Below are 26,152 nucleotides of genomic sequence, written 5' to 3' on the forward strand. Positions count from 1 at the left end.
GCAAGATCAAATCCATAATTTATTGATCCAGACTAACTTTCACCACTGTTTCCCACAACTACAAAAACGGATTCAAAACCCACAATAGCAACTACGAAAAGTGTTTTTTTCGCATTTGTATTATGAGTGCAAGGCTACAAGTATCGGAACATTTATATGGGATTGAGCTATATGTGGGTGATTGGAAAATTATGGGTAAGCAACCCTGTGCAGTGAACTAAACCTACTTTTCGGCCCAGGGTTAGTATGAATGCTAGCGGTGAATACAGAAATGCACATTCTTGCAAACTAGTATTTTTTACATTTATTGAGCAGCAGCATTTACACATAAACATTTTATACAGTCCTGAGCCCTCGCGAATAAAGCAATTCTGTTGTCTTACCCGGTCCACAGATGAATTCTGCTTAAACCAAACTCAGCTTGGCCCCGCCCTTCATGGAACGTCAACTTCCTGCAGCCAATGAAACGCCGCGTTCGGTTTAGTTCCTGAATACTGACAACATTTCTTCTATCTGCACGTGACCGTGTCTCGCTTCTGGTAGCGGCCGCGTTCGGAAGAAGGCTCCGCTTTCTTTTCTTCTTGGACGTCCTTTTCTTCTTCCTCTTCGGGTGTGGCGGCGGCGGCGGCGGCGGCGGCAGCAGCAGCAGCAATGGGCTCAGCCACGGTCTTTCTGCTACCGAGTGTCTTGCTGGGCCTCTGCGCTGGGGAGAGGCTCTTTCCTAGCCGAGACGTCTTCCTCCAAAGTGGCTGGGAAGGGACGGCTTTGGGAGGCCGGCGCCGCGCCCTTCTGTCTTTGGAAGTGCTGGAAGCAGCGGCGGGAGACGTCCCTTGGCTGGCCTCGGGGCTCGTAGGGGACTTGCTGGAGTCGCAGCTGGAGCCGGACTGCAGGGAGCTCTTAGCGGGCTTCGCCAACAGCAGCGTCAGACTGACCAGTTGCTTAATACGGAATGCCCGGCCTGTGACGCTCTGCCAGAACTGCTACCACCAGTTCCGGGAGCTCAAGGAGCGGTTTGACAACATCACCGGTGCCGTGGGGGTGCGTGGGTTTCTCTTCTTTGATGTTAAGCCTAGCCTGCCTTTCCTTTCGCGGAGAAAAACAAGGGAGGGGGCGCAGCCAGCATGACCGAATCAAAGGTTCCCTTCTCCCCAGTTCAGCTTGTATTTCTTGATACAGCAACAAATAGGCTTGTGATGTGTTACAAACTAACAAGCATATGTGGCGTGAGTCTTTTGTGGTCTACAGTCAGTGTCCATCCAAATGCATCGGACAGAGTGAACTTTCCTACTCTATGAACTCTTATGCTGTAATCCATCACCGAACTAATTTAACGTGCCATGAAACTGTTTTTGCTGCTACAGACTTAACATGGCTGCCCCTCTGGAAACTGTAATTTTAATGTGTTGGAGGGACTGCCTGGGTTAAGACTCTGCCCTGACCAGAAACAAGTGATTTCTGTTGCCAGAAGTTGTAATAAGGAAGCATTCTTAGGTTGCAGTTCTGTTTAGACAGGAAAAAAAGTTCTACAATGTCCAGCATTCCCCAGCCAGCCTGCTGAGAGCTGTAGGACTTTTTTTCCTGTCTAAAAATTCATAGCTTTGCATCCTTGACCACTCTGTGTTCTGCCTTGCAGCTGTAGGCCTGCTTTCTACAAATGACATAGGAAGGAGGACTGGTGGAAAAAATAGCTGAGGGCCACTGTAGCCACACACACACACACACACACACCCCATCCACAATTAATTTGCAGTCGGAGGTTAGGTAATAAAAAGAATTGCAGAATGTGCCCAGCATGCACTGTGGCAAATAATGGGTTAATTAATCCACAATTTACTGCTGTTACATACAAACCTGGTTTCTAATTAGACCAGTAATTGCATTCGATCAGCAGATACTTAAAATAAAAGGTATTTTAATATGACTGGAAACTAAGCATGGCACTGACTCATTTTATCACACTGGAGTTCAGTCAGACACACATGGCTTAAAATCAGTGCACTGCAAAAAGAAAAGGGTGGAAAATGTATATTTCTGTATTTGTAGTCTGTATCTTATGCAGACAGCCCAAAGGGTTTGACTAATTCAGTGGAAGACACATATTGGTGACACAGATTTAAAATGAGGTATAACCCTTATTTGTGGATGAGGTAGGGCAAGTTCACAGCCGATAGTAATGCCATATTTTTACAATATTACAAAGAACTTGTAGTAAGAAAGGCATATGCTATGGTCCTTGAAGGACTGTACCATTATAAAATGTTCTATTTTGTTTAATCTATATCCTGTCTACTCAACTGCAAGAGTTCCCAGGGTAGTTAACAAATATATAATAAAACGTAATTTATAATGCTTAATAAAACAGGTGAATACAAGGTAGTTCTGAATCTGTTAGCAGATCTCTGAGTGAATTATAGTAGAAAAGCAAAACATCTTCCACTTTTCTTCCCAATAGTTTAGCAATGGTGTCAAGACAAAAAAACTTTTCCTGCCCTAAATTATATTTATGAAATGAAAACTTGGAAGTAACCAGTAATTGGTTTTTGGGTAGAAGAACTGAGTTGCATTCAGATTTGGTACTTAAAACAAAGTCCTGGGTCCAGAATTCTTTAATCCAAATGTTGGTAGATTTCAGTGGATGTTTCAGAAAAAAGAAAGTAAATCCAACTCATTATATATGCAATATAACTCCAAAATCTAACATTTGCAATAAGTAACAAAATATGCTAAAAATGGGCCACAGCAAGAGAGAGAACCAGCACAAAATCTAATCTAAATGCTTGATTTTTAACAAGAATCCCATTAAATAACCGGAAAAATACAGTGTTTTCGCACCTAAGACAAGCCATGGCAGGAATAGCTTGTAGTTATGTGTGAATACTGAAAGCATGGTGAAATGTGGCATGGTTGGTTACTGTGAATCGCCACAGAGAACCAGTGATCTGTTCTAAAGTTCCCACATTTCAGCATTGCTTGTGGTGACGTGTGAAGCCAGTTAGAATGCTTTCCCATGGCTTCCCCATTTTGAGTTTGGTGGCAAGAGTGGCCACTGCGGCATTTCCAGTCACCATTTTCTGCTGTTCCCTTTGCCTAGCAATGGCTGAGTTGCTGGCAGACAAGGCACTGATTGGCTAGCTCCACACTCCCTGCCTGCCCTCGCAGCATGCGCTCCCCAGTGCTTGGCTGCTACGCTATTGCAGCGTCTGTTGTCTTGGTTGCCTGGCCAGGTCACCTGCCTCAGATCTGTGCAGCAGGCGGAGACATGGGGACATCGTAAGGGAGCTTGCCTGCGAGGCGGGGACATGTCCCCGTCCTGCGAGGCTCACAGAAGAGGCAATCTTGCATGACGTGAAAGCTCAGCAATGCCACGCAAGACGGACATCTCAGTGATGCAGCCCCCAGCTGACGGGTGACCTAGCCAGGCCCCAGGCATGGCAAGGGCATGGCAGCCAGGCATTCGGGAGCGCCTCTTGCAGCAGCAGCAGCAGCAGCTGCGGGGCAGCTGTGCATGATGTTCTTGCATGGCTGTGGCTGTGCTGCTCTAGCAGAGCCACTCTCCTACTCTCATGAGTAGGTGAGGGCTCCATGGAGCAGCAGGGGGAAAATGTGGCAGCTGGCTGAGAACCTGCCCAGGGGAGAGTGTGGGCCAGTGGGTGAGAGGAAGGTGATGCAGGCCAGAGGGGCCTGTGCTGGGATTGCTTCTCCGCTGTGGGGGCTGATGGGATGCATTCTGCCACTTGCAGGGAAGACTGAGGTGTATGGAAACTACTCATGAGTAGTTACTTCATGACTGTGTGAACACAGGGCACAAGCAAAGAAAGATTTTTTTCATGGTATTCCTTAGCATTTTGTGTGAACATAGCCAGTAAGAACAGTGGAGATACTAGGTATGGTTTCCTGAGGAAGGATATTTTACCACTGAATTGTCTCTTCTGTCACATCTCAGAAATAGAGGTCACTCAAAAGATAGTCTTGGGTAACAATGACTATGTGAATTTGTATAGGAGAAGGTGATTCAGCTAATAAAACTGGGGTGGGGGGTGGGGAGTCACACCTTGGATTGTTGCCCGAATCAAATAAAGCAAGCCTTCCCCAACCTAGTGGCTCTCAGAGGTATTTGGACCACAGCTCCCAGAATTCCTGTCCAGCAGGGCTGTTGACTAAGAATTCTGGGTGTTGCATTCCAAATGTGTCCGGAAGGCACAAGGTTGGGGAAGACTGAAGCCTTAGAGCTGAACATTTATTTTTGTGCCTTCTCACACTCCTATTCATACCCAGGAAACTATTTTGTTCCTTTTTGTTTACAAGATGAAAGTACTTTATAAAAATAGGACATAAAGAAGAATAACCATAAAATGCAAATGTGAATTAAACTCCAAAAGATAATGAGACAAATGAGCACCAAGATTTTTTTTTTTCCTTTTAACAAACAGCACCTAAAATCCATAGATTCCTGTAAGAGCCATTGAGGACAGCACAACCCAGATTCAGAAAAATAGCAGACAAGGTAATTGTTCTGCCTGCATCTGCTAAGCTGTTTCCAGAGATGGTGCTTGTTATTGGGTTTCACAATACTGAATGTTATCTTAACGTTCTTCAACATTTACACTGATCTCCTATCCAAATGTTATCCAAAATGTTGGCTAAGGGAGCACCTGAATGTGGCTGACCTAGTTCTACCTCTCCTTTTCATCTAATACCAGGGAGGCAGTTCATCTGAATCAGTGCTTGGGCAGGTGAATAAGCTATATGAAGACCAATAAATTGGGAATCAAACCAGATAAGAAGGTGGAAATACGTCTACTTGGTCTGTTCAGCAGAGTGGTGTTCACCCTCTTCTGGTTTAGTGCACCATTTATCAGCTTCTGACATATGAGCTCCTATCATAGCTGGTCAGAGATGCAACAGTTATTCATGCTTGCCACACCTATTCACTAGTTACAGTTATTCTCTAGTAACTTACACTAGTGACCAGTGCTGGGGGTAATCTGGAAAAAGCGAAAGTGGAAAATTTTCTAATGCACGTTAGGTTCATTTGCACTGGAAATTTCTCAGTTTGCATAGGAATATGTTCTGATGCCCTAGATTCAGGGGTGGACTACTTGTAGCCTGCCAATTGTTTTGGCCTCCTGTAATCCTTCACCATTGATTCTTCTGGCTAGTTGAAGGAAACTAGGCCAAAACATTTGAAGGATCACAAGTTGCATGCCCTGCCAGAGAGAGATCTAATTTAGCATGTTTGTTTTACTTGCATTTAGTAAACAACAAAAGTTTTAAAGTACCTTGTCTTACTTTTTTATCCAATACACAAGTATTTGACCTGAAATATTTTAAGGGGAAAAATGGAAGCATGCTTTCAATGTGATTTAAAAGCTATATTACATTGATTTTATAGGAATATTTGTAAAATGTAAAGACAATAGCATATAGTCACTTTCAACTGTTTAAGCAAATGCATAAATTTCAGCCCAAGGGCTGAATCTCATTTTGAAGAAATATTTGGGAGAAGCGTTCCAGGGAGGATTGTTGCAAAACGGGCAACACTCAAATTGCTTAAACTATCGGCTTAAAAAAAAAAAGCTTAGAGCTCTTTCTGTCTTTAAGCTTTAGGAGAGGCATTTCAACATTTTAGAATGGGGAAGAACTGCGCAAAAGCTGGGAAACCAACCAACAGTAGGTGGTCAGAGGGAGAGAAGGTGGGGCAGGGGACATACTCACTTGGGAAATCATAGAGAGGCTACTTAGGTGCCCAGGGGTGCTGGAACTGACCTTTGGGCCTGTAGTGTACTCCTCCTGCTTCAGTCTATGGCTATTTAACACTGAAGTAGTTTATAATACTCAAAACAGTTTTTTAACTACTGCATATCTTTTTGATGTAGTTTTCTTTGTGTGTTTATGTGTTACAAATGAAGAGATCATAGGGGAGGTTTGCATTCCACCTGCAACCTGCTGCAGGAATCGTGTGCCATGAGTCTTTAGCTGTATCATCTATAGACATCATGGAACGGTTGATTCTCCACTCTATGGTATAACATGGTCTGAAAGCTTTGAGTTGATCTTTGGGGGGCTCTTGCATGAAGAATCTAGCCTTTGCATAGGTGCTGGAATGCAAAGCCTTGGTTTCCGATGTCCTATCCAATGCTATGATGCTGGGTTTCTTTAGGGATTTTCTTCTATGATGTTCTTGAAATGGCAAGTGGAAAGGTGGCCATATATCTCCTGCTATGTTAATTAAATTAATTTTAATTACATTAACCTTTAATTAGATATAATTACATGTAAGTAATTTAAACCTAATAACTCATCCTTGACCTATGTGGACTAGTGCAGCTAAAGAACCTGTTCTTATGGCAGTTTATAGTAACGTATTACCCCTTTTTGCTCTTTGCAGAATTCTTCTGGGAGTAACCACTGTGCCAAAAGTCTCTTGATGTCAGATAGACTTCAGATAGTTTCGATCCTGTCTGGTTTTTTTACTGATACATGGGCAAAGGCAAACTGTGCAAGTAAGTACGGGCAACTTTCTTGCCTATTTTCTACATACTTAATAGCATTGTACATATTTACCAAACTGTTTATTTTCAAGTTACTTTCCCTGCTAATAAATAGATTCTTAACATGTTTCCTTGTTGGTAGTCAAGTATGGGAGCGGACGTGTTCTATGTTTCTCTGTGTGCCTTCACCTTATAGAAAAGCCACCTTAGTGTGAGTGCCGATTCTGGCCTTTAAAGCAAGGATCTGGGATCAGATACCTTGATAACAGCCTGCTTGCACATGAGCAGCTGAGGTCCTTATTGGAGGCCCTGTTCTAAATGCCTCTGTCTTGTATGAGAGGTCACACAGATTGTGACCAGGGAAGGGCCCTTTTGTGTGTTGTACTCCATCTGTGGAACTTCTTTCAGATGGACTTCTGCCTGGCGCTTCGCTGTTTTAATTGCCAGACCAGATGCATTGACATGCAATGTTAAGACCAAAATACTGACATCAAACCATGATTTGAACAAGCATTGTGTTTCTGCATGCAGCATATTTTCCTTTCTTTGCATGGATTAGCTTAGCAGAGCGTCTGAATCCAGAGTTGTAGTTTATGCTACCCAAAGAAGATAGGCTTTGTAGTTCAATAAGAAACCTTGGTGTAAACCAGGCTCAAAATTCTGGCTTGTTTGGATACAGCAAGCCAAAGTCCTGGATTCAGATGTTGCAAACAACTATCCTAATTTGGTGTGTTCCCCCTTGGCATAAAGGGAGGTGTAAAGCAGAAGTGAATAGTCTGCACGCGTGAACATGTTGCTTGTTTACAATGGCTTAATAAAACCAGAATTCAGAACAGAGCTATTTGTTTTGTCCAAAAATGATCGAAGTCTGCTCTGTTTGTTAAGATCTTCAATGTGCAGTTTCATGTTTTTATTAATATACAATTTCTAGTGTTGGGCCACTTGATAATAATCACACAATTGTGCTGTCATTTGAAGGGGCTGGGAACTATTCACATTTATGTTAAAATCTTGGAAGTAGGTTTACTGATATTGGTGATTTACTATTTGATTATGGTATCTATTTTTAAAACTTGAAAGCTACTTTGGTTGTCTTCAAAAAGGCATTACAGAAATACAATAAGCACATTTTACTTTGTTTGTGAGTTTCCTCTTTGTCTCTATTACTGTTTTTTAACTGCTGCCTTAGTTATTTTGTGTTTGTTTTTGCTGTTCCTGTCAATTGTGCTTATTATTTTTTTAATAATCTTTTTATGATGCTAACTATTTTGCACCAATCATTATAGGAGAAAGGCAATATATACTTTTTTGGTTTTGTTTTAGTTATTCTTCAGGCTTTCCTTTCTACTGTCTCTCTCATATTCACTTGGGAAACTAACCAAACCTAATCAACTCAGTTTTTTCTAAGGCAAGTACATCATGCACAATTCATACGTATGGATTAGGTCTGAAAGCTTCTTCAGCATTTTTAATAAATTCAGTTTTCAGTTTATGTTATTTGTGGGTGGGGAACAGAATAACTTGGATTTTTGTCTATTTTAAATTGACTTAAACCTTGCCTAAAGTTTGTCTAAAACTGACTTAAACTTTAGGTTTTTTTCCTAGAGTTAAAAAGCTCTCTCCTAATGATACTGACTGTGGTCAGTAAGCACAGGCGCCAAATCAATGTTAACCTGCACAATACCTACAGCAGTGCCTCAACAGAACCGAACTTCTTCAGTTCAGTAAGATCTGATCAAGCACTTGGATGCATGTGTGCGATCGGATGTGAATGCAGACGCCTGTTCCTGATAATACAGAAGTCTATTTTGTGATCATTTAACAAAAGGTGCTGGGAAGCAAGCGTTTAGGTAACAAGAGCAATGTAGGGAGAAAGGAATGGGATGGCTTAAAAACAGCCTGTGTGATCAGTCTCTGTATAAATATTTCTGCTGGTCTTGAACATGAGTTGTGCAAGCCTTGAGCACGCACACATTTTCAGTTGGCATTTATTTTTCTTTAGTTCAGGAATGGACAGTCTGTGGCACTGCCAATGTGGTTGGGCTCCATCATCCCACAATGGGTGATACTAGCTGAGGTTGATGGGGGTTGGATTCTTAACAGCATCTGGAGGGTTGCAAATTGTCAACATCTCCAGGGAGGAATGAAACTGATGGGCAATATCCATCCTGTGGCTAGGATTATATGGTGCATGGAAGCCTAATTTTGGGGATGGAAATGGACTGTTCTTGTGTCCCATTAAATAATTATTTGTTCATATGGCTGCAAATATTACTACTACTATTATGAACAGGTGCTTGGGGGAGAGACAGTAACATAAAGGGGATAGGCACTTCTAGGTCTCTCACCCTACCTTATCATCTTACAGCATGATATCCAGTGTTAGTCCTGTCTAGAGTAGACCCATTGAAATTAATCTTAAGTTAGTCACAGCTAATGTAGACCCATCTCTTTCAGAAGGTCTACTTTCTGTAAGACTTACATTTGATACTACCCAGAGTCTGTGTGACTGGAGACTGCTTGACGGAAAAAGACTGGGTAATATCAAAACCCTTGGGTGTATGTGTCACTTAAAGAATGTACTAGCAATCCTGACCTCCCCAGGTGAGGAAAAAGATGCAGGTGAGAGCTGTGAAGAATTCTGCCATGACTGAGAGGTGTGGCTGCCAACTATTTGTAGGTTATTTGTAGAGAATCTTATGCTGCTTTTGTGGAGTGGAGATCTCTTTGGCCTTATGCAGTGTGTCTGAGGGTTCTGTGTTAGGCTTTATTTTCCCTCATTTTGTTCCATCCTGCTGGACTGAGGCAGTTCATTTCTGTTGTAGTATTCAGTATTGCATTAAGTGATTGGTACTTTTATTATGTATTTACTGAGTGACAATATGGTTGTTTATAATGGTCCCTACCAGAGACTTCATTAGGATTAGGGGCGGCGTATAAATGCATAAATGAATGAATAAATAAATAAGGGTCCCTACCATGTGACTTGAATTAATATTTTATTGTTGTTTGTTTGGTACATTGCAAGCTGCTTTCACAATTTTGTAGGAAAACAATATACGTATAAAAGAACAATTCTGAAGTGCCCAGTTTGCCAAGTTCTTTATGCAGATTTTTTTTTTTTAAAGACTCACCTACCCCACATGCCTGTAATCTAAAAGTTACTAAGTGTATCATAAAAGGAAAAAAGGACAAGGTGGGGAGAAGAAAACAAGCAACTCTGGCACCATTCTGAAAAGTTACACAGAAGAGCTTAAAATAGGCAGGATGAGTGGAAATAGTTCAGGGAGAAGAGCCCTATGGTATTGCTGCCTACCTGCTCAGGTGAGCCCTCCAGGCCCCTGTCATTCTTCTTCCTTTCTTTCTCTGGTCCAGCCAAGTTTGAAAGGTGATGGTAACAAATTCTAAAAGACTCCAATGTGTATATATCTCAACACACGGGATAGGCATAGTGCAGAAACAGAACTTATTCAATAGCTCTTGGGCCCTTTTATTGACCCTTGGTTGATAAAACTTTGATTACATGCAACAGAAATGTTCAAGTGAGCTGTATTCCATTGGCACTGATGCATTAATTGTGTGTGTGTGTGTGTGTGTGTGTGTGTGTATGTGAGTACCCTTGCTCTTAAAGTGGGGTTGGGAAGTGGCGGGAGAGAGAGAAGACGGTGCTATATGTTGTATGACTTGACCTGATGTACACACATAGCTAGCTGCTAATTACTGGAATTTTGAAAATGTTTTACTCCATCAATCCTTGGGTTAGGAGTGTAATGAAGAGCTAATTTTTCTTTTTTTCTTTTTCGCTTGTGAGGAGATAACATTCCTTAGGGCCATTCTTCAGATTGTTTATATGTACACTGAAGATGTTTGAAACATGTCTAAAATTTAAAGTGTATATTACACGTTACACTTTTCAGAAGTCATGTTTGGTTGCATTTCCTGTTACGTGTCCACTCATTGGCAAACTTGGATTTGCTCCTGTGTAATGTGTGAATGGCTTTACGATACTGTAACATGCTAGCTACACTGCCAAGGGGTCAGTACAGTATTACTTACTATGTTGTCTGGAGTTCCTTTTTATGTGGCTTGCTGTATGTAGTGTAAATGCCTTTTGCAATGTAACTTCTGTTGGTTTCTTCTTTCATGCATAGTTTAGAATTGTTTATTGTTTAGAAAAATGATATTTTTCTAGCTGAATGACACAGTAGGGTGCTGCTTTAAGTGTATATGCCAGTGATGGCGAACCTTTTAGAGATCGAGTGCCCAAACTGCAACCCAAAACCCACTTATTTATCACAAAGTGCCAACACTACAATAAAACCTGAAAACTGAGGTTTTAGTTTAGAAAAAACAACTCACAGCCTGCCCAAGAAAATATATATATATCCTTGGCAGCACACTGACTGGCCATGCAAAAGCTTGGACAAGTTGCAGCTAATGAGTTGCAGCTTGTGACGTCGTTGCCTAGCACCGCTACTCCTTTCCGAGCATGTGCATGGCCCCTCTGTGCGCTGTTATCCGATGCTTGGCTGCTGGGGCGATGCTGGGGCGACTTGGCTTGCGTGCCGACAGAGAGGTCTCTGCGTGCCCACTGTGGCACGCGTGCCAGAGGTTTGCCACCACTGGTATATCCTGTGATGTAGTTGTTCTGTTATATAAAAGAAAAGAATAATGACTCTAATAATGAAGAACCCTTTTTGGAGAAACCTTAGAATATAGTAGGAGATAGCCTGTAGTCTAGACATAATCCTGCAATTCATTGATTATCTCCCCCCTCTGTTCCTGAATTTTCTTTCAATCTACATTTTTTCACAAAGTTCCTCCATGATCTTAGATGAAGTAGCTTTTCTGTTGCCTAGATGCCCATAGGCAGACTCTTGTTGACAAGCCCAATTTCTTTCTTCATATCATCCAGCCAATTAATTCAAATGCCAATTGTATAATCTCATGACTTTAAGTATCACCTATACATTGACCAGTTCTACTTCTCTACCTCATTTTTTTTCTGGCTCACTATCCAGTGTCGTATGTCCTGCTTCCTTCTGATATTTCTGCTTGGATGCTTCATCACTGTGTTGAGCTCAATACATCCAGGACCAAACTCACTGTTCTTTTCTGTTGATACTGTTTTTACTGATCAGGCATAAATTTTGATTTCTGCTTTCCCCCTTCCCTGTCCTTTGCCCCAACTCTCCCCATTTCAGTTTGTTCCCACATCTCCCTTTACAGTATTATAGAAACAGGCCTTGCCCTCTCTGTACCTTCAGCAAAAACGCTTGTACATGCCCCAGTCACCTCTGCCCTGATGACTGTAATCTGCTTCTCTCTGATTTTCCATTGTCTTACTTTCATTTGCTTGCATCGGTCTGACACTTTGGTACCGTAATTAATCACCTATCTTGCAGTTTTGACCATGTGATCCAACTCTCTAAATCCCTTCAGCAGCATTCTGTCCATGTCTTCAAAATCCTCCATCCATACTTTGCCCCTCTTTATCTCCCTGTGCTTCGCTTCCTGTGACATTTGCTCCACCAGTTCTACCACCCTCTGCCCTCCAAAGGTTTCTGGTTCCCTGAAGCGGCCGCAACCCTCCATTTGTCCTTGTTGGCCTTATGCTTGGAACGCCTTCCCAGAATGCTTCCAGGAGATCACCTCTCATTTCCTTTAAGTCCTTTCTCAAAACTCACTTTTTCTGGGAAGGCTTTGTATCATTCCAGCCTGTTCCTTAAATCTTACTGCAACAGTACCAAAGTACATGTAATTGAGTCATCACATATTTTTCTGCATATAATTCTCCATCCCCACACCCTTTTTCTGTTATTTCTCTGCTGCTGTTTTAGATTGTAAGCCTCTACATTTAGGGTCCTCTCATACATACCCTTGGTAAAATGTCATGTGCATCAATGGCCCATTGTTGTAGTTGTTATTATTATTATTCAACATAATCAAAAAAATGGCTAAAACAAATATTGGCTAAGAACTTAAAAACAAATATGTCTTAGCCTAAAGCCGTGCATACAGGGTGTATATTGTCATTTCCATATTTTCTTTCACAGATTGCTTAAAGAAAAACAGTGAAGGCTTATCGAATAATACAGTGAAGTTTCTGGCCTTATTCAATGAATCGCTGGAATGCTTTGAACACAACCTCCAGGTACTTATACTGTTTGTGTAAGGGTACAGTTGTGCCCTCTAATTGTGTAGTGAAAATGTTTTATTTTTTTCTCCACAAGATGCGGCGAATATAATTCGAAAACTCTTATGCAGTTTAGGCAGGTAGAACAATTATCTTTAAAACGCAGGTGTTCACAACTGAGAACAAAATGCATTCTAATTAATGTTCACCTCCATTTCATATGCAATTATGGCGCTGTTTTGGTCTCACAATAGTTGGTAATTATATAGGAAGAGTTGTGTAATCTCTGCATATAGTAAATCACTTTCTTTCCTTATTCTGGGCCTTGTCACCTCCTCATTTAACTATATGGGTCTTCTGGTATTTTGTTATAATATGAGTTTAGCCATAGATGCCTAGTTGTCTGAATACATTTAAAAAATTGAATTTTAGTATGTCTGCATATGGACTGTTAAAATTATTTTAATTTACTATTTTATGTTGGAAAGATGCCATAGTCTTCTGGGGAACAATCTATTTAAGTTGGAACAATCGTGCATCCCATTTTAGGCTTTAATATTTAAATGTATACCTTAAATCTGTTTTATATCTGCAGTCCCCCTTCCCCCTCCCCCCAAAAAGGAGAGCATTTCATGGCACTTGAACTGTTTCAGACAGTGAAACAGGATGTTTTACAGTGGCTTTCATGAGAACTGTTGTCAAATCCCAGATCCTCTCTCATTTGCAAAGCAGCTTTACCAAAGCTGAATCTGGTTAGCTTCGCCTAGCCCACCTCCACAATGGGAATAACACTACTTTTGCAGTATTGTAATGTTTATTATATAACATGATACAACTCTGTGCAATATTATACAACTTAAGCCAAACAATTCATGATTTTAGCACAATTTATGAAACATGTTGAATTGCACAAAGGAAAACACTTTTGTTAATCAAGTTTCCTTCTTGATGCATGTATTGGATGAATTCTACTGGTAGAATGGTGAGGAGATTATTAAGGTTCAGCAAGTAATGTAGACCCAGTTTCCAAACACCAGGATAGTGTTTTGGAGCTATGCCAAAGCTTCATGGCCTTCAGCTAGTTAGGAATAGCACCAGAGACAATTGCCATGAAGCTACCTTCCCCAGTTGTTCTGTAGCTAAGCTCCTAAATCAGCTTTATACCTTGCCTCCATTTCCCAGGGGGTAGAAACTGTGCACAAACTCTTCAATACTGGGAGAGAGGAACTTTATAAAACCTGAGGCAAGAGGTGTTTTGTTTTGTTCTCAGTCTGGGAAGAGGAATTGATGTGTTGTTCATCCAGGCAATTTTGGAGACCCACAGAATATCCACAGTCTATTCAGAGAAGCAGTATGACCGCAGAGAAGGGGAGCATACAGTTCCTTTCACTTGTTTGTATTCGGCATCCATTTGTCATCTTTGTATTCAAGAAACTGTATCATCTTTGGCACAGGTGGTTTTATTTCTTCATAAGAATCCTCAGATTTAAATACCTGGGCCAGACCAAGGTCCTGGGTTTAAAACCCTTCATTCCCAGTAAAGGGGGGAAATGCCAAATACAGTGGTACCTTGGCTCACGAACTTAATCCGTTCCAGGATTCTGGTCGTGATCCAAATTGGTTGTGAGCCAAGTTAAATTTCCCCATAAGATTCAATGTAAATAAGGTTAATCCGTTCTGTATCCATTTTTTAAATCAGAAAAATGTGAAGCAAAGTGACAACAACAAAGATCATGGCCATCTGCCCCGCCCCCCCACCCCAAGCACAAGCACAGCCATTTCCCTGCCCCCACCCCCAGGCACCTGCAGGCGTCCATCATCCCGGCACGCTGGGGGGGTGGGGGGAGAGACAGGCATGATCGTGGGTGCACTGGGGGAGGGAGAGATGGACGCAAACGGTGCGCTGGGGGTGGGGAGATGGCCTCGATCGCAGTTCCGTTCGTGCAGGGAAGGCGTGCCTGATCAGAGGCGCGCTCCTGCGGGAAAGACAGGCGGAATCTCAGCCATCTCCCTGCGGCTCTGCTTTGCTGCTCCCGTCTTTCCAGCAGCCGCGCGCCTCTGATCACGGACACCTTCCCTACGCGAAAGCAACTGTGATCCATGATCAGAGATGTGCGGCTGCACAAATGACAAGCGGAATCTCGGTCATCTCCCCTGCGGCTCTGCTTTGCTGCACCCGTCTTTGCTGCAGCAGCATGCCTCTGATCACGGACGCCTTCCCTGCACAAACACAACTGTGATCGTGGCCATCTCCCCACTGTGGGGGGGGAGATGGCTGTGATCTTGGTCACCACCCAAAGCAGTGTTCGTGACCCAAGTAAAAATGTTTCAGTAATTTTTGTTCGTGACCCGATTTGTTCGTGAGCCAAGGCGTTCGTGAGCCGAGGTACCACTGTATATAGTTTACACTAAATGAGTGGGTTTGCACGACACAGCAACTCATCCTAGGTAACTAGCCATGGTGGGTTGTCATGTCATGAGAACCTGGACCTTCCCTCCCAGGTAGGTTGGTCTTTTGAGAACTAGTCACCCAGACAGTCTGTGACTTGCTCTGGGTGTTAGATTTATGATTGGTTGACGTGATGTTCCAACCCAGCATATAAATCCCAATTTGTGTCCAGAAAAGCAACAAGTGAGCTGCTTGACAAGAGTGGCAAAAACCTCCTACTGAGATTCAGTGGATTTGATTTAAATCTAGTAAGACTAGAGTTAAATCATGGTTTCTACATAATTTGCACATTGTGCCTGCCTTACCAGTAGGTAGAAGAACACTAAAATATTCCCAAACTGGGTCTCTTTTATGACCTGCTACCATTATAAGTTTTCTCCTCCAGGAAAAGAATAGTAAAATAAACCTCAGGCTATACACAAAAACAGCCAAAGACTTGTGGAGTATTCTGTGTAAAAGGCTTCATTTTTACTGCTTGTCCATTCTTCCTCGTACTTAGTTTCTTGTGCAGAACTTTTCCATTTCCAACAATCTTCTTCTATTCATTGAAGTTTTGAAAGCTAGCACTTAAGAGGTAAAGAGCTGATTCTGTATAGATAGATTTGCAAAGGAACAATGGGATTAAGATCTTTTTCTCAATTCTGTATGTTTATTGTGTAACATTTTTGCTGTGAAAAAGAGGCATGTGATCTTTGCAGGGTGCTAGCACTGACCAGCTTCTCTCAGCATTCGTAGTACCAATTGAACAACAGCTAGAGAAAATATGAAGGTGTTTTGTGACCCCTGAAGATTAATTACAGCTTTGAGAACTGTAAAACCAAACATCTGTGATAATATCTTCTAGATTTTTTAAAAAATGCTCAATAATCTTACAGAAACCTCTGGAAGTGCATGACATTGTGCATGAATTAATGGAATTCATTTACCAAAATTTAAACATTGCATGAATATACAGCCTCATGCTACTTAATTAAACACTAATCCTTATTTCATGATGAATAACCTTTGGAGTATAATGTATCTTAAATAGAAAACTACCTTTAGATAGATTTTTTTCTTCAAAAGGCATTTTATTAAACAATCCAATTTCAAATCTGATTTTCTTTTTAAAAATCTGGTTTATTTTAATTTTTTTAACATTGAATTTTACCCTCTCTGCTGAGATTGCTTGGGCCACTGCCACTAGTAGCTGCTCCACCAAGGAGTGCTTAGGAGTGACTATCACATGGTGGGCATGTCATGAGTGGAGCCGGCTGGTGCCGGAGGTCAGACTAGATGGTCCGGGAGGCCCCTTCTGACTCGCTCTGTTTCTATGTTTCTGTCACTGGTTGTCTCTCTTCCACTGCGATTATAATGCCTTTTGTGGCTGTTACAGCATTTTCCCAGCTTTTTGGAGATCCTTTTCTGTGATCTGTGAAGACCTGCCAATGGCAGGTCCTGCACAGTGCCAAAATGGTACATTGGAGGGGTCATTACTGGTTCGCCAGAGCCAGAAATGCGCACAAATGTTTTGGTATTTAAAAATGGTTGGTAATTCAGAGTTCAAATTTTAGATTACTTAAAATTTGAAGCCTTTCCTGGTCAATGTCCTGGTAAACAGTTCAAAGCATGTGCCATCCATGGACATTAACCAAACCAAGTTTCAAATATGTCACTTTTTGTTGTGGCCTTTGGCTAGTGTAATAAACTCTTTTTGAACCAACCATAAGTGTCACTTTGATTTCACTTGACAGTTGTCAAATGCCAAGCTGCAAGATGAAAAGCTATGCTGTAAGCTTTGCAACTATATGGTTCCCTTTGCAGTGATTTCCTTAAGGTTCTGGAGGACCTGATAGTTCTCATTGCCCTGTATTTTTTCCACTCTTTGCTGAGAATCTAGGTGCTCAGAAAAATAATAGAGTGTGGTCCATCCCATTTAATGGAGCACTTGTGATAGCTGAAAAAAGTAAGGGTATCTTTAAAAATAGGGTTTCTGACAGGGATGTATACATATTTCATGGCTGCATATGTCCCTGTCAGAAGTAAGTACTCATAAATGAAGTGGGCTGCATTTTCCCACTTTCACATGAGTGCATGCCATGTGAACTTACTCTATTTTGAATAGAATGCTTTTACTTTCAGTTGTTTAATTATCGACATGCTGACATCCCAATTTTGAACAACACTGTATATTTGGGTTGAATGAACTGTTTATTGTAGGAACTGCTATCCTGCCTTTCAAGATACAGATACTTCTGGTTCTTTTCCAATAATCAGTGATAGAATTCTACTTTTGTAATAAAGTATAAAAATAAAGTATACTTAAAGAATAAAGTATACTTCTCTTTTTGTTGTTGTTGTTGTTGTTACATTGCATTTATCTCCTGTCTTTTTCCCCCTTGTGCGGAACCCAGGGCGGCTTATGTAGCTCTATTTTATCCTCATGTTTACAACTCTGTGAGGTAGTTAGGCTGAGAATGAGTGAATGGCCAAAAATGGCCCAGCAACTTCATGGCTGAGTGGGGACTAGAACCCAGATCTTGTTAATTTTGTCATAAGAGTCTCCTTGATTGTCATTTTATTTGGGTAGAAATGGGATGCAAATTTGATAAATAATAGAGAAAACCCACATTTTATCAACCTTAGTTTACACACTCAGTATTTTTGTGTAATATGCCTTTGCTGTCATCATCTGAGAATCGAATTCTTTATTTCCTATGAGCTATCCCAGTCATATGATTTTGAAGACAAAATACTGGAACCAGTCTGTATTTTTAATCTAAGTTCTTTTCTATTAAATGTATAGTAAGGAATAAGTGAAATGGAAAATTGGGCAGAGTCTCAGTGAGTTGATTGATGGGCAATTACCATTGAGAAGTTAGAAGAGTGAAAGAGACTAAGACACAGTTAGGAGGTAGTGAAATGGGGGCAGGTATGGAGAAACCCTGTTCAGGTATTCAGAATGAACACATGAAGAAGGTAGCTGGCAATACACGCAAGCCCTACTCCCAATGTCTCTGTTTTGTGAGAGGAAATGCATCCTTTTGGTACTTCAGATGCTCTGGCCTATGTGATTTGAAAAATGCAGGCTGAGGGTGGAATCCAATTAGTACATCCCACTGATCGAGCGAGCTCCCGTTTCCACATGTGCCCTCAAAATCTGCTCCAGAAGATCAGATGACCCTTTGGAGCAGATTTTGGGGGGAGGTAGGAGAGGAGAAAGTCTTGCCACATGAGCCTTGTTTGCTCAAATAATATTGGATCCCACTCTACATCTGCAGACCTCTTTACATTGAAATTGATAGCCTAGTTCTGCTTTGTTTTTGATGGAGGTGGATTGTACCTGAAATGTGATAGGAATAGATGCTGTTACTTCAACTAACAGCTCCACCTTAATGTTAAACACTTTTGATGGATAAATTCATAGTTAAACTATGAGATTTGCTATCAGAAGATGTAATGATAGGCACTAATTTGTATGGCTTTAAAAGATTAGATAAATTTGTTGAGACCAAGGCTATCAATGGCTTTTAGTTCTGATTGCTGTATGCTCCCTCTAGTATCAGAGACAATGTGCTTATAGACATCAAGAGCTAGGGAAAATAGGTGGGGTGGCTGTTACACACGTCCTGCTTATGGGCTTCCCAGAGGCAGCTGGCTGGCCACTGTGTGAACAGAATGCTGAACTAGCTGGACCCCTGATCTGATCCAGCCTCCTTCACATTGTTTTCTATAGAAGACACTTGCAGGACAGTGTTCTTGGCACCTGATGTTCTTATACTGCTAAATGTTGGGTGCCAGTTCAGGACTGTGTGTGTTTAAATGATTCCAGCAGCTACTGTGTATTTACAATCTGATCCTTAATAAAGAAAAACATAGATAACTTTCAGTGCATGTATGTTTTTTTCTTCTTTCTTTTCATTGTTGATCAAAGAATCAAATGTTAAAATGTGCAGTTGTGATGGGTTCTGTGATACCAAAACAAACCACCTATTGTTGATGTACAGTCATTAGTGTAACTGTTCTGCATTTATGTTGGAATAGTCAGTAGCTATTGAATAATGAGTGTTGTCAGCAGGAGGTAAATGAAAAGAAGAGAAGTTGGACAAAAATGGGTATACTGACAGCTTGAAAACATACAAATGAAGTTCACCCAAAGCCCTACAAATAAGCTTCTATTTAGTGCATTCTTGAAGCAGAGCATGTATCCACGTCTAAAACATGCCCTTTCTGCATAGCTTCCTCTTATCTCATCTGCTTCTTTGATTTAAGCTGACACATCATTTTCTCTCTTAGATACCACCTTATAACAAGCAATGAGTTTCCTTTACTTGCTTCTGGTATATAGTATATTAACTCCCCCCTTTTCCATTCACCTGTCTGTTATAGAGGGAGATGTGTGTTGAGCGGGGACAATAATTTGTTTAGTGGGGGGTGGTTGTATAGAACTGGATCTTTGCCAGTACTTTATAAAAACAGTCAATCATCCCAATTGTCAAGCAGGCCAGTTTGGTTGCATTCTGATTCATACCCATTTAGTATCTATCAACTTTGCAAAGAAATGGCTATATGTCATGTGGGATACACAGCAAGATTTCAGTGGCCTTATAAACTCCCCTGATTCCATAAGTAATATGCTTCCATTCACCAAAAAAATTGGTCATGTGGCAGAAAGGGGAGTTGTCCCCCTAATTCTGGCAGTTCTTTAAATAACATTGTCTTATTGGATTCATTGGGAGCACCTATGGTAGCTCCTAGCTGTCACAGGCAAGGAGCCCAGTCCTGGGGTTCAAAGGGGAGGGATGTGTCCTCTGATCCAGAATATCTAAGGCTGCCCAGGCCTCTGTTTTGAGGCCCAGCACCAGATGTAGATCAATGCCTGCTGAATTTTCATGGCCATACTGGGGGCCATTCTCTTCCAGCTGGCAGACTGGGAGTTAGGATTCCTGTTTGGTATATGAGATCCATTGGGATCTTTTTGGACACATGAGATCACTGAGTTAGAGGGATTGTCAAACTTACCTCAGAAGCTGAAGCTTCATTTTATAGTCCTTTCTGGTTTTTGGAATATGTACAGCAGGGGAAAAGTGTTTGTGGAGTGATTTAATTTATCTGGGAGGCTTTTCTTTGAAAGCATAGGCTAGTTTATATTCTTGATCTTGAATTATACTCCAGAAGCAACACTGGTCGAGATCCATTAGTTTAAAAATGATTTTTCTTATGTCTATAGAGGCAGGGAGACTATCTGCTATCAAATAACTACACAGAAGTATGCAAGAACTGCAGCGTAACATATAAAAAAATGAATGACATGTACAACTACATGCAGAAGAGTGGCCAAAAAGAGGAATCCGAAGAACAGTCCAATTTGTGTATTGATATTGAAGATGCAGTAAGTTTTTATTTAATTTTAGATCATGCTTCTCATAATATAATCTGCCTTGTCCTGAGGATTATTAATAATTTAGTTGTATTTTAAAATGCTTATGCCTTTCAAACAAGCACTTAACTGTAATAATATATGAGAAATGATGAAGAAGTATAATCAAATGGATAAGAAAGGTAAACATTTCCAGTAATTTAGTTCTATATTGTACAATACATGGACAAGCCTTAAAAAGTGCTGCACCTGCAAATGAACACTTTGGTTGGCAGGACCCAATTGCAGAGTCTTAATAAAAAACGATAGGCCATCATCAGCACCAGCATTTAGGACTGTGGTGCAAGAGTAGATTGGCTGAGTTCATGTTGTCTCCTTCCTTTTTTGTGGGGAAAAGATAGAAGGCATTCAAAACCATGTGTTCTTTTTAATTTATTTACAGCACCTCAGGGTTGGCAAGAACCATAATGAAGTCAACATTATAACTAACACTGTTAAATGCTAAGGGGTCAGCAGTAGGCTGAATATTCATTTTATCATAAAACTGCTTCCTTTTTCTCCGAATCCACTTTGTAATTTCTCCCTTGGCCTCTAGCCTTTCTGCCCCTCTCCATCCCTGATGGATCTCCCAGTCAGCCTGTTGGCAGGGGTGCCACGAACCTTTGGTTACTGTTGCTCTGGCTGCTCTCTCGCAGGGGTGGCTGAGCAACTGCAGGGTCACATTGCTAAGTGGTGACTTGGAAGACCTTAGAATTGGCAATTATGAACTATTGTTAACCACCTCTTCTGTTTTTGGACACTATAGGCTTTCTGTGGCATAATGTTAGATCAGCTGACCTTTTTTTCTCAAAAGGTCTATCAAAACTGTTTACCTCAACTGGAATATTCTTGAATTAAAGAGACTGAACTTTGCAAAATGGTTGAAGTATGGCTAATATAACTTCAAGGGGAGGGAAATTCTAGTGACTGTTATACTTAAAAGATCATAAAGCACTTAGCTGAGGAGACAGTACCTTGGATGTCTAGCACCCAAATTGTTAAATTGTGCCTGTAAAATAATAGAAGCCCTGAAGCACATTCAGTCCTGAACCTGTTGGTTTCTGAGCAAATATAGATGAGTTCTCATAAAAGACTGATATATTTTTTTCTTGTAAACTAAGAATTCTCTCCTTTTCAGATGAACATCACACGAAGGCTTTGGAGCAGAACTTTCAATTGTTCTGTCCCCTGCAGTGATACAGTGCCAGTGATTGCGGTTTCTTCATTTATTTTCTTCTTGCCAGTTGTTTTCTATCTGAGTAGCTTCCTTCACTCAAAGCAGAAAAAACGTATCTTGATTATGAGTAAGTAAATTTCCAAAGCTTTGCTGTTGGGTCTGCCTTCTGTATCAAGAGTGTTGATCCTTTCAGCCCGAAGACCAAAGTAAATTTCAAAAAAGGTCTTGAGGCCACATTCCAGTAGTGGGTGGGGATAAAGGCAAATGAGGTGAGGCCAGAACACAAAAGCTGCCAGGATATTGTAGCTCAAAGCCCTCACTGCCAGTCACTAAGCCTTAGGAGAAGCATTCCGGCCTTTTAGAATGAAAGAACAACCAAGCTAAAGCTGGCAAGCCACCAGAGATTGGTGGCCAGGAGAGGGGAGGTGGGGCCAGGAGAAGGGTGCTGTGGCTATCTGGGGAGCTCAGCAGTGGGCTGGATTTGGCCCACACGGTTGAGGCTCTGAACTTCTGTATTTTTAAAAGATCATCGTTGGTGGGTGGTTGCCAGAAGACATTCTCTGAGTGGCACCTTCATGGCAAGTCTGGAAAGGCCCTTAGTTTTGGGCTTTGCACTGCAGCTGTCCCAGCCTAATGCGAAAAGAGCTGGGCTTAGCATGACATTGTATCCAGTGGCTCTGGCATCCTAGTGTGCTCTCTGACCCAAAAGACCTCCTGCCAAAACATCAGGGAAGGCTTGTGTGCAGAAGCTGAGACTGGTCAGACCGAGCAAAGCTGTCCAGGATTATGTGGCCCTTCTTCCTTTAGGGGAAGCTGCCATGGGGCAGTAATTGTGTGTGCATCAAGCTGCCTCTGAGCCAGAGGACAGTAGTGGCTGGCCAGAACGGACTAACCAGTGGCTCATAATGAAGTGAGCTCCTCCTGCTTCTCTAACACAGTGCTTGATGACCATACTGTTGTGCAGGAGGTAGACAGACCAGGGCTAAAGCCTCTGGGACCATGACAGGTGGCTCCAGTTGAACAATTACCACAACTGTGTAAATGCAAATTCCACTTTCCAGTAAATCATTTCCGGTACTTAACATATTTGGGTATAGTTACCTAACTTAATGAACAAATGCCATTGGACTAGAATGTAGTATAGCTGTGATGATGTCTTTCCTGGAATTTGACCCAGCTTTTCTAAGAATTTTAGAACTGAAACAGACCTCGGGTTCCATGTTGTCCAGCCCTGTGCTCAAAGCAAGATCTGCAAGGCAGGATGGAGTTATAGCCTTTCTGACAGATTGACATCCAGTCTCAATGCAAACCTGACAACTGAAGGGGAGTGCATCATCTCCTAAGCCAGTCCATTCTGCTGTTGATAACTCCTAGCATTAAGAAGTGTTCTAAAGTTTAGATGAAACAAATCCACTGCATAAATATATTTTAGAACTATTTGGTTTAATTCAATAAATAATTCTGTGGACCTCAGAATTCAGAACTGAAGGTTTCCTTTTTCTCCTTAAGTAAGTTGTCATCTTGTGATGCCTTCTATGGTATTGGAGCTGCTTGATCCAAAGGAAACCAGAAGGGCCACAACATCTGGGGCTTTAGATGAACACTGTGATTAGATTCTACTTTGATGGCCATAAGGAAAGGCTTAGGAAGCCAAGTATGACTCCCGAGCCATCAGTTGTCTATCTCTGTGATATAATCTGTCTGAACGGATATAATCCAGGAAAAGCTGTATCATGTGATTTTGTTGCATGTTTATCAAAATCAGATGTTACAGTCTCTAGGCTTCATTCACCGAGAAGGTTGTGACATATGGGAAAAGGTCTCTTGTGTCTGCTGTTCTAGGTTTTGCTTGAATGGGATGTGCACAGCTGAAAAGTGTGTGAGTTCTGCTTCTGTGGAATTTTTAACTCTGTACTTCTTTTTCTAGCTAAACGGTTTCAGTCAAATACCAGTTATGTGAACATCCAAGAAAAACTCAACTGAGCCTGCAGAATGCAAGTCACAACAGGACCTATCTGATTTCTCTGAAGGAGATAATTACGGTTTTGCCTTACACTGTATTGTAACATGTTGAACAAAATGCTGTGTGACTCTCAGATGATGTGGTAAACCTTTCCATCGAGTTGCTGAGTCTGATCTTTAGCGTGAAAGGAAATAAGACGATTTCCCACACTACCATACTTCTGCTTTTGTCTCACATTCTGCTTACTAACTTTTTCCCATGCAGTTGTTTCCTTGAAACATTCCTGTCCTCCATACTTCTTATACTGGATTAGTAACAGTCTAGTTCAAACTTCCACATTACAGGTTCACAATTTCTTATTAGTAGCATTTTTGTTTGTCTGTAACCTGAGTATTAATTTTTAAGGTGTCATCAGAAGATGAAAGTAGAATAACCATAATAAATGCTAATGTTCAGCAACTTAAGGTTATGGAATTGGACAGCTGTAAAACCAAATAATTTCTTGAAATGCTGCTCAGCCAAATGAAATAGTTTCTGCATTATGAAATTCCTTATTGCTAGCACTAAGATGGCAAAACTACTGATCATTTGAATTATGTAATTTCTGGAATCCCATCTTGACCAAAACTTTGTCTCTTTATACTGCCATGGATAGGGTCTGATCACTTGCTGTCATTGATCACACTCTGTTTCAGGCATCAGGGTCGTATGAGTGCACGAAGTGTTGGACTTGTCATAACTAAGGGCAAATCACAGCAAGCCGTGGTGCCAGATTGCATATGCAACCCTTGCTTTTTTACTTAAGTGAATTCATTTCTCCTCTGTCTCTAACCTTAGTCTTCATAAAGTGGCTTTATATTTAACAGCACATAGTAAAATATATTTATTAGAACTCTAACAGTATTTTGCTATTTTTGAATATATTGCATTGGGGATGTTAAAGCTAAAAATCACTGGAAATGCTGAATTGTTTGAACCTAAGATATAAAAGTGGTTTATGTATATTTTGTGAAATGTAGTTAATTTTTCTTGGTACAGGGTTTTTTAAAATTTTAATATGACGGTGTTTTAGCAGCATACAGATCTTTTATCATTTTAAGATTTAAAACATGGTTAAGAAATCTAGACTCTCCGTATTTCAGGATCTAAATCTGTGGTAGAACTGAAGTGGTTTAAATCAATGGGATGAATAATTATCTTTATGTAGGAAAGAGTGGGGAAGGTGGTTAACTTTTCCCCCTTCTACATATTCCAAATAGAGGAGATTCTTCGTTTCATAAGACTTGCAGGAAAATGAAACAGGGTCACACAGAAAAGTAGGAACAGAGCATGTCAAACCAGACTTAAGTTGGATGAACAGTAGTCTAATTTTTTTTTCACTCTAATTTTATACTCCCAGACCTCATGTTTGTGAGTTAGATCATTAAATGGATTACAAAGCAGACCTACAATCCTAAATACTGGTGCTGATGACTACAGCATATCATATTTTATTAAGATGGCATATCCATATTGTTGTATTCTGCCATCCAAAGTGTTCATTTGCTGATGCATCACTTTTTAGGAGTGTGACATTAGTTTGCTGTGTAATAATTAAAGCATCAGGCATTTCCTATACCTTTTAGTGTTTGCTGTTCAACCCACAGTCCATGAAAACATCAGCAGATAAGCAGCAAAGATAAAATAAAAAGTTAATTAAAGTGTCAGGGTGTAAGGGTGTACCTACTCACTAATCAAGTGAATTGCACTTATCAATTTTGTGTTGTTCCTTCATTGTACCACTGAGATTCCCAAACCACTTAAGTCTGCATAGTATGATTTGTGTCAGGTTAGTTATGTTGGATTAGCAGGGCGAAAGTGTTTTCAAATAAAAGTATGAGGATGAGTAACACCTGAAGACATGTCTGTTGCTGATGAGACAAATCATGTTACTATTTTTTAATGTTCAGATTTCAAGATGCTTGGATTTAGGCAACTGCGGCCCTTAATAGCATTACATTAATTTGAGGCATCATATGATGGGGAGCAGCTCAAAGCAATCTTTCATTCATGCTGAGAGAGGCTGTGTGTGTGGAAAGCTACAGAATGACAGATTTGCTCCCATAAGCAGTGGCTTTTTGAGCGCATTCACATTAAGTAGGTCTCAAAGTCATTACTCTTGGGTATAGTGGTTAAGCACTTGGGAGAAAAAAAGCTGCTTTTATGATTTTCTTAGCTGTTAAGCCAAATGAAAGTACTCATGTGATTTTTGTTGTTTTCTTCTTGTTTAAACTGAAAAGAATGAAAGACATAATTTGTTTCTAAACTTACAGAGTTGCTACTTTGTTATAATACTGTTTTTTCCACAGGGATCAATTGTACATTGTGCATTCAAATCTCTTTTTACTGGATTCCTTCCCTACTTTCTAGTCTTTGTTTTTCAACGTACAGTCCATGAAAAAAATCAGCAAATAAACAGGAAAAAGTTTTTTTAAGGTTAATTATGCAGAAAATTTGTTTTTTATAACCTAAGGTGGAATAAAGGTTATTTATTGGAAA

General features: G+C 40.8%; 1 protein-coding gene across 1 annotated transcript; it reads left to right on the forward strand.

Moving 5' to 3' along the window:
• The first annotated feature begins 445 nt into the window (after positions 1–445).
• On the forward strand, positions 446–26,152 carry OSTM1 (osteoclastogenesis associated transmembrane protein 1). Its single transcript, XM_044426893.1, has 6 exons — positions 446–1,038; positions 6,389–6,503; positions 12,548–12,645; positions 20,286–20,447; positions 21,613–21,778; positions 23,579–26,152. Exons 1-6 carry the CDS (start codon positions 652–654, stop codon positions 23,632–23,634), a joined length of 984 nt encoding a protein of 327 aa, XP_044282828.1. The 5' UTR covers positions 446–651; the 3' UTR covers positions 23,635–26,152.

Source organism: Varanus komodoensis, unplaced genomic scaffold (genome assembly GCF_004798865.1).
Source record: "Varanus komodoensis strain SLA01 unplaced genomic scaffold, ASM479886v1 scaffold1, whole genome shotgun sequence".
Lineage (NCBI taxonomy): Eukaryota > Metazoa > Chordata > Lepidosauria > Squamata > Varanidae > Varanus > Varanus komodoensis.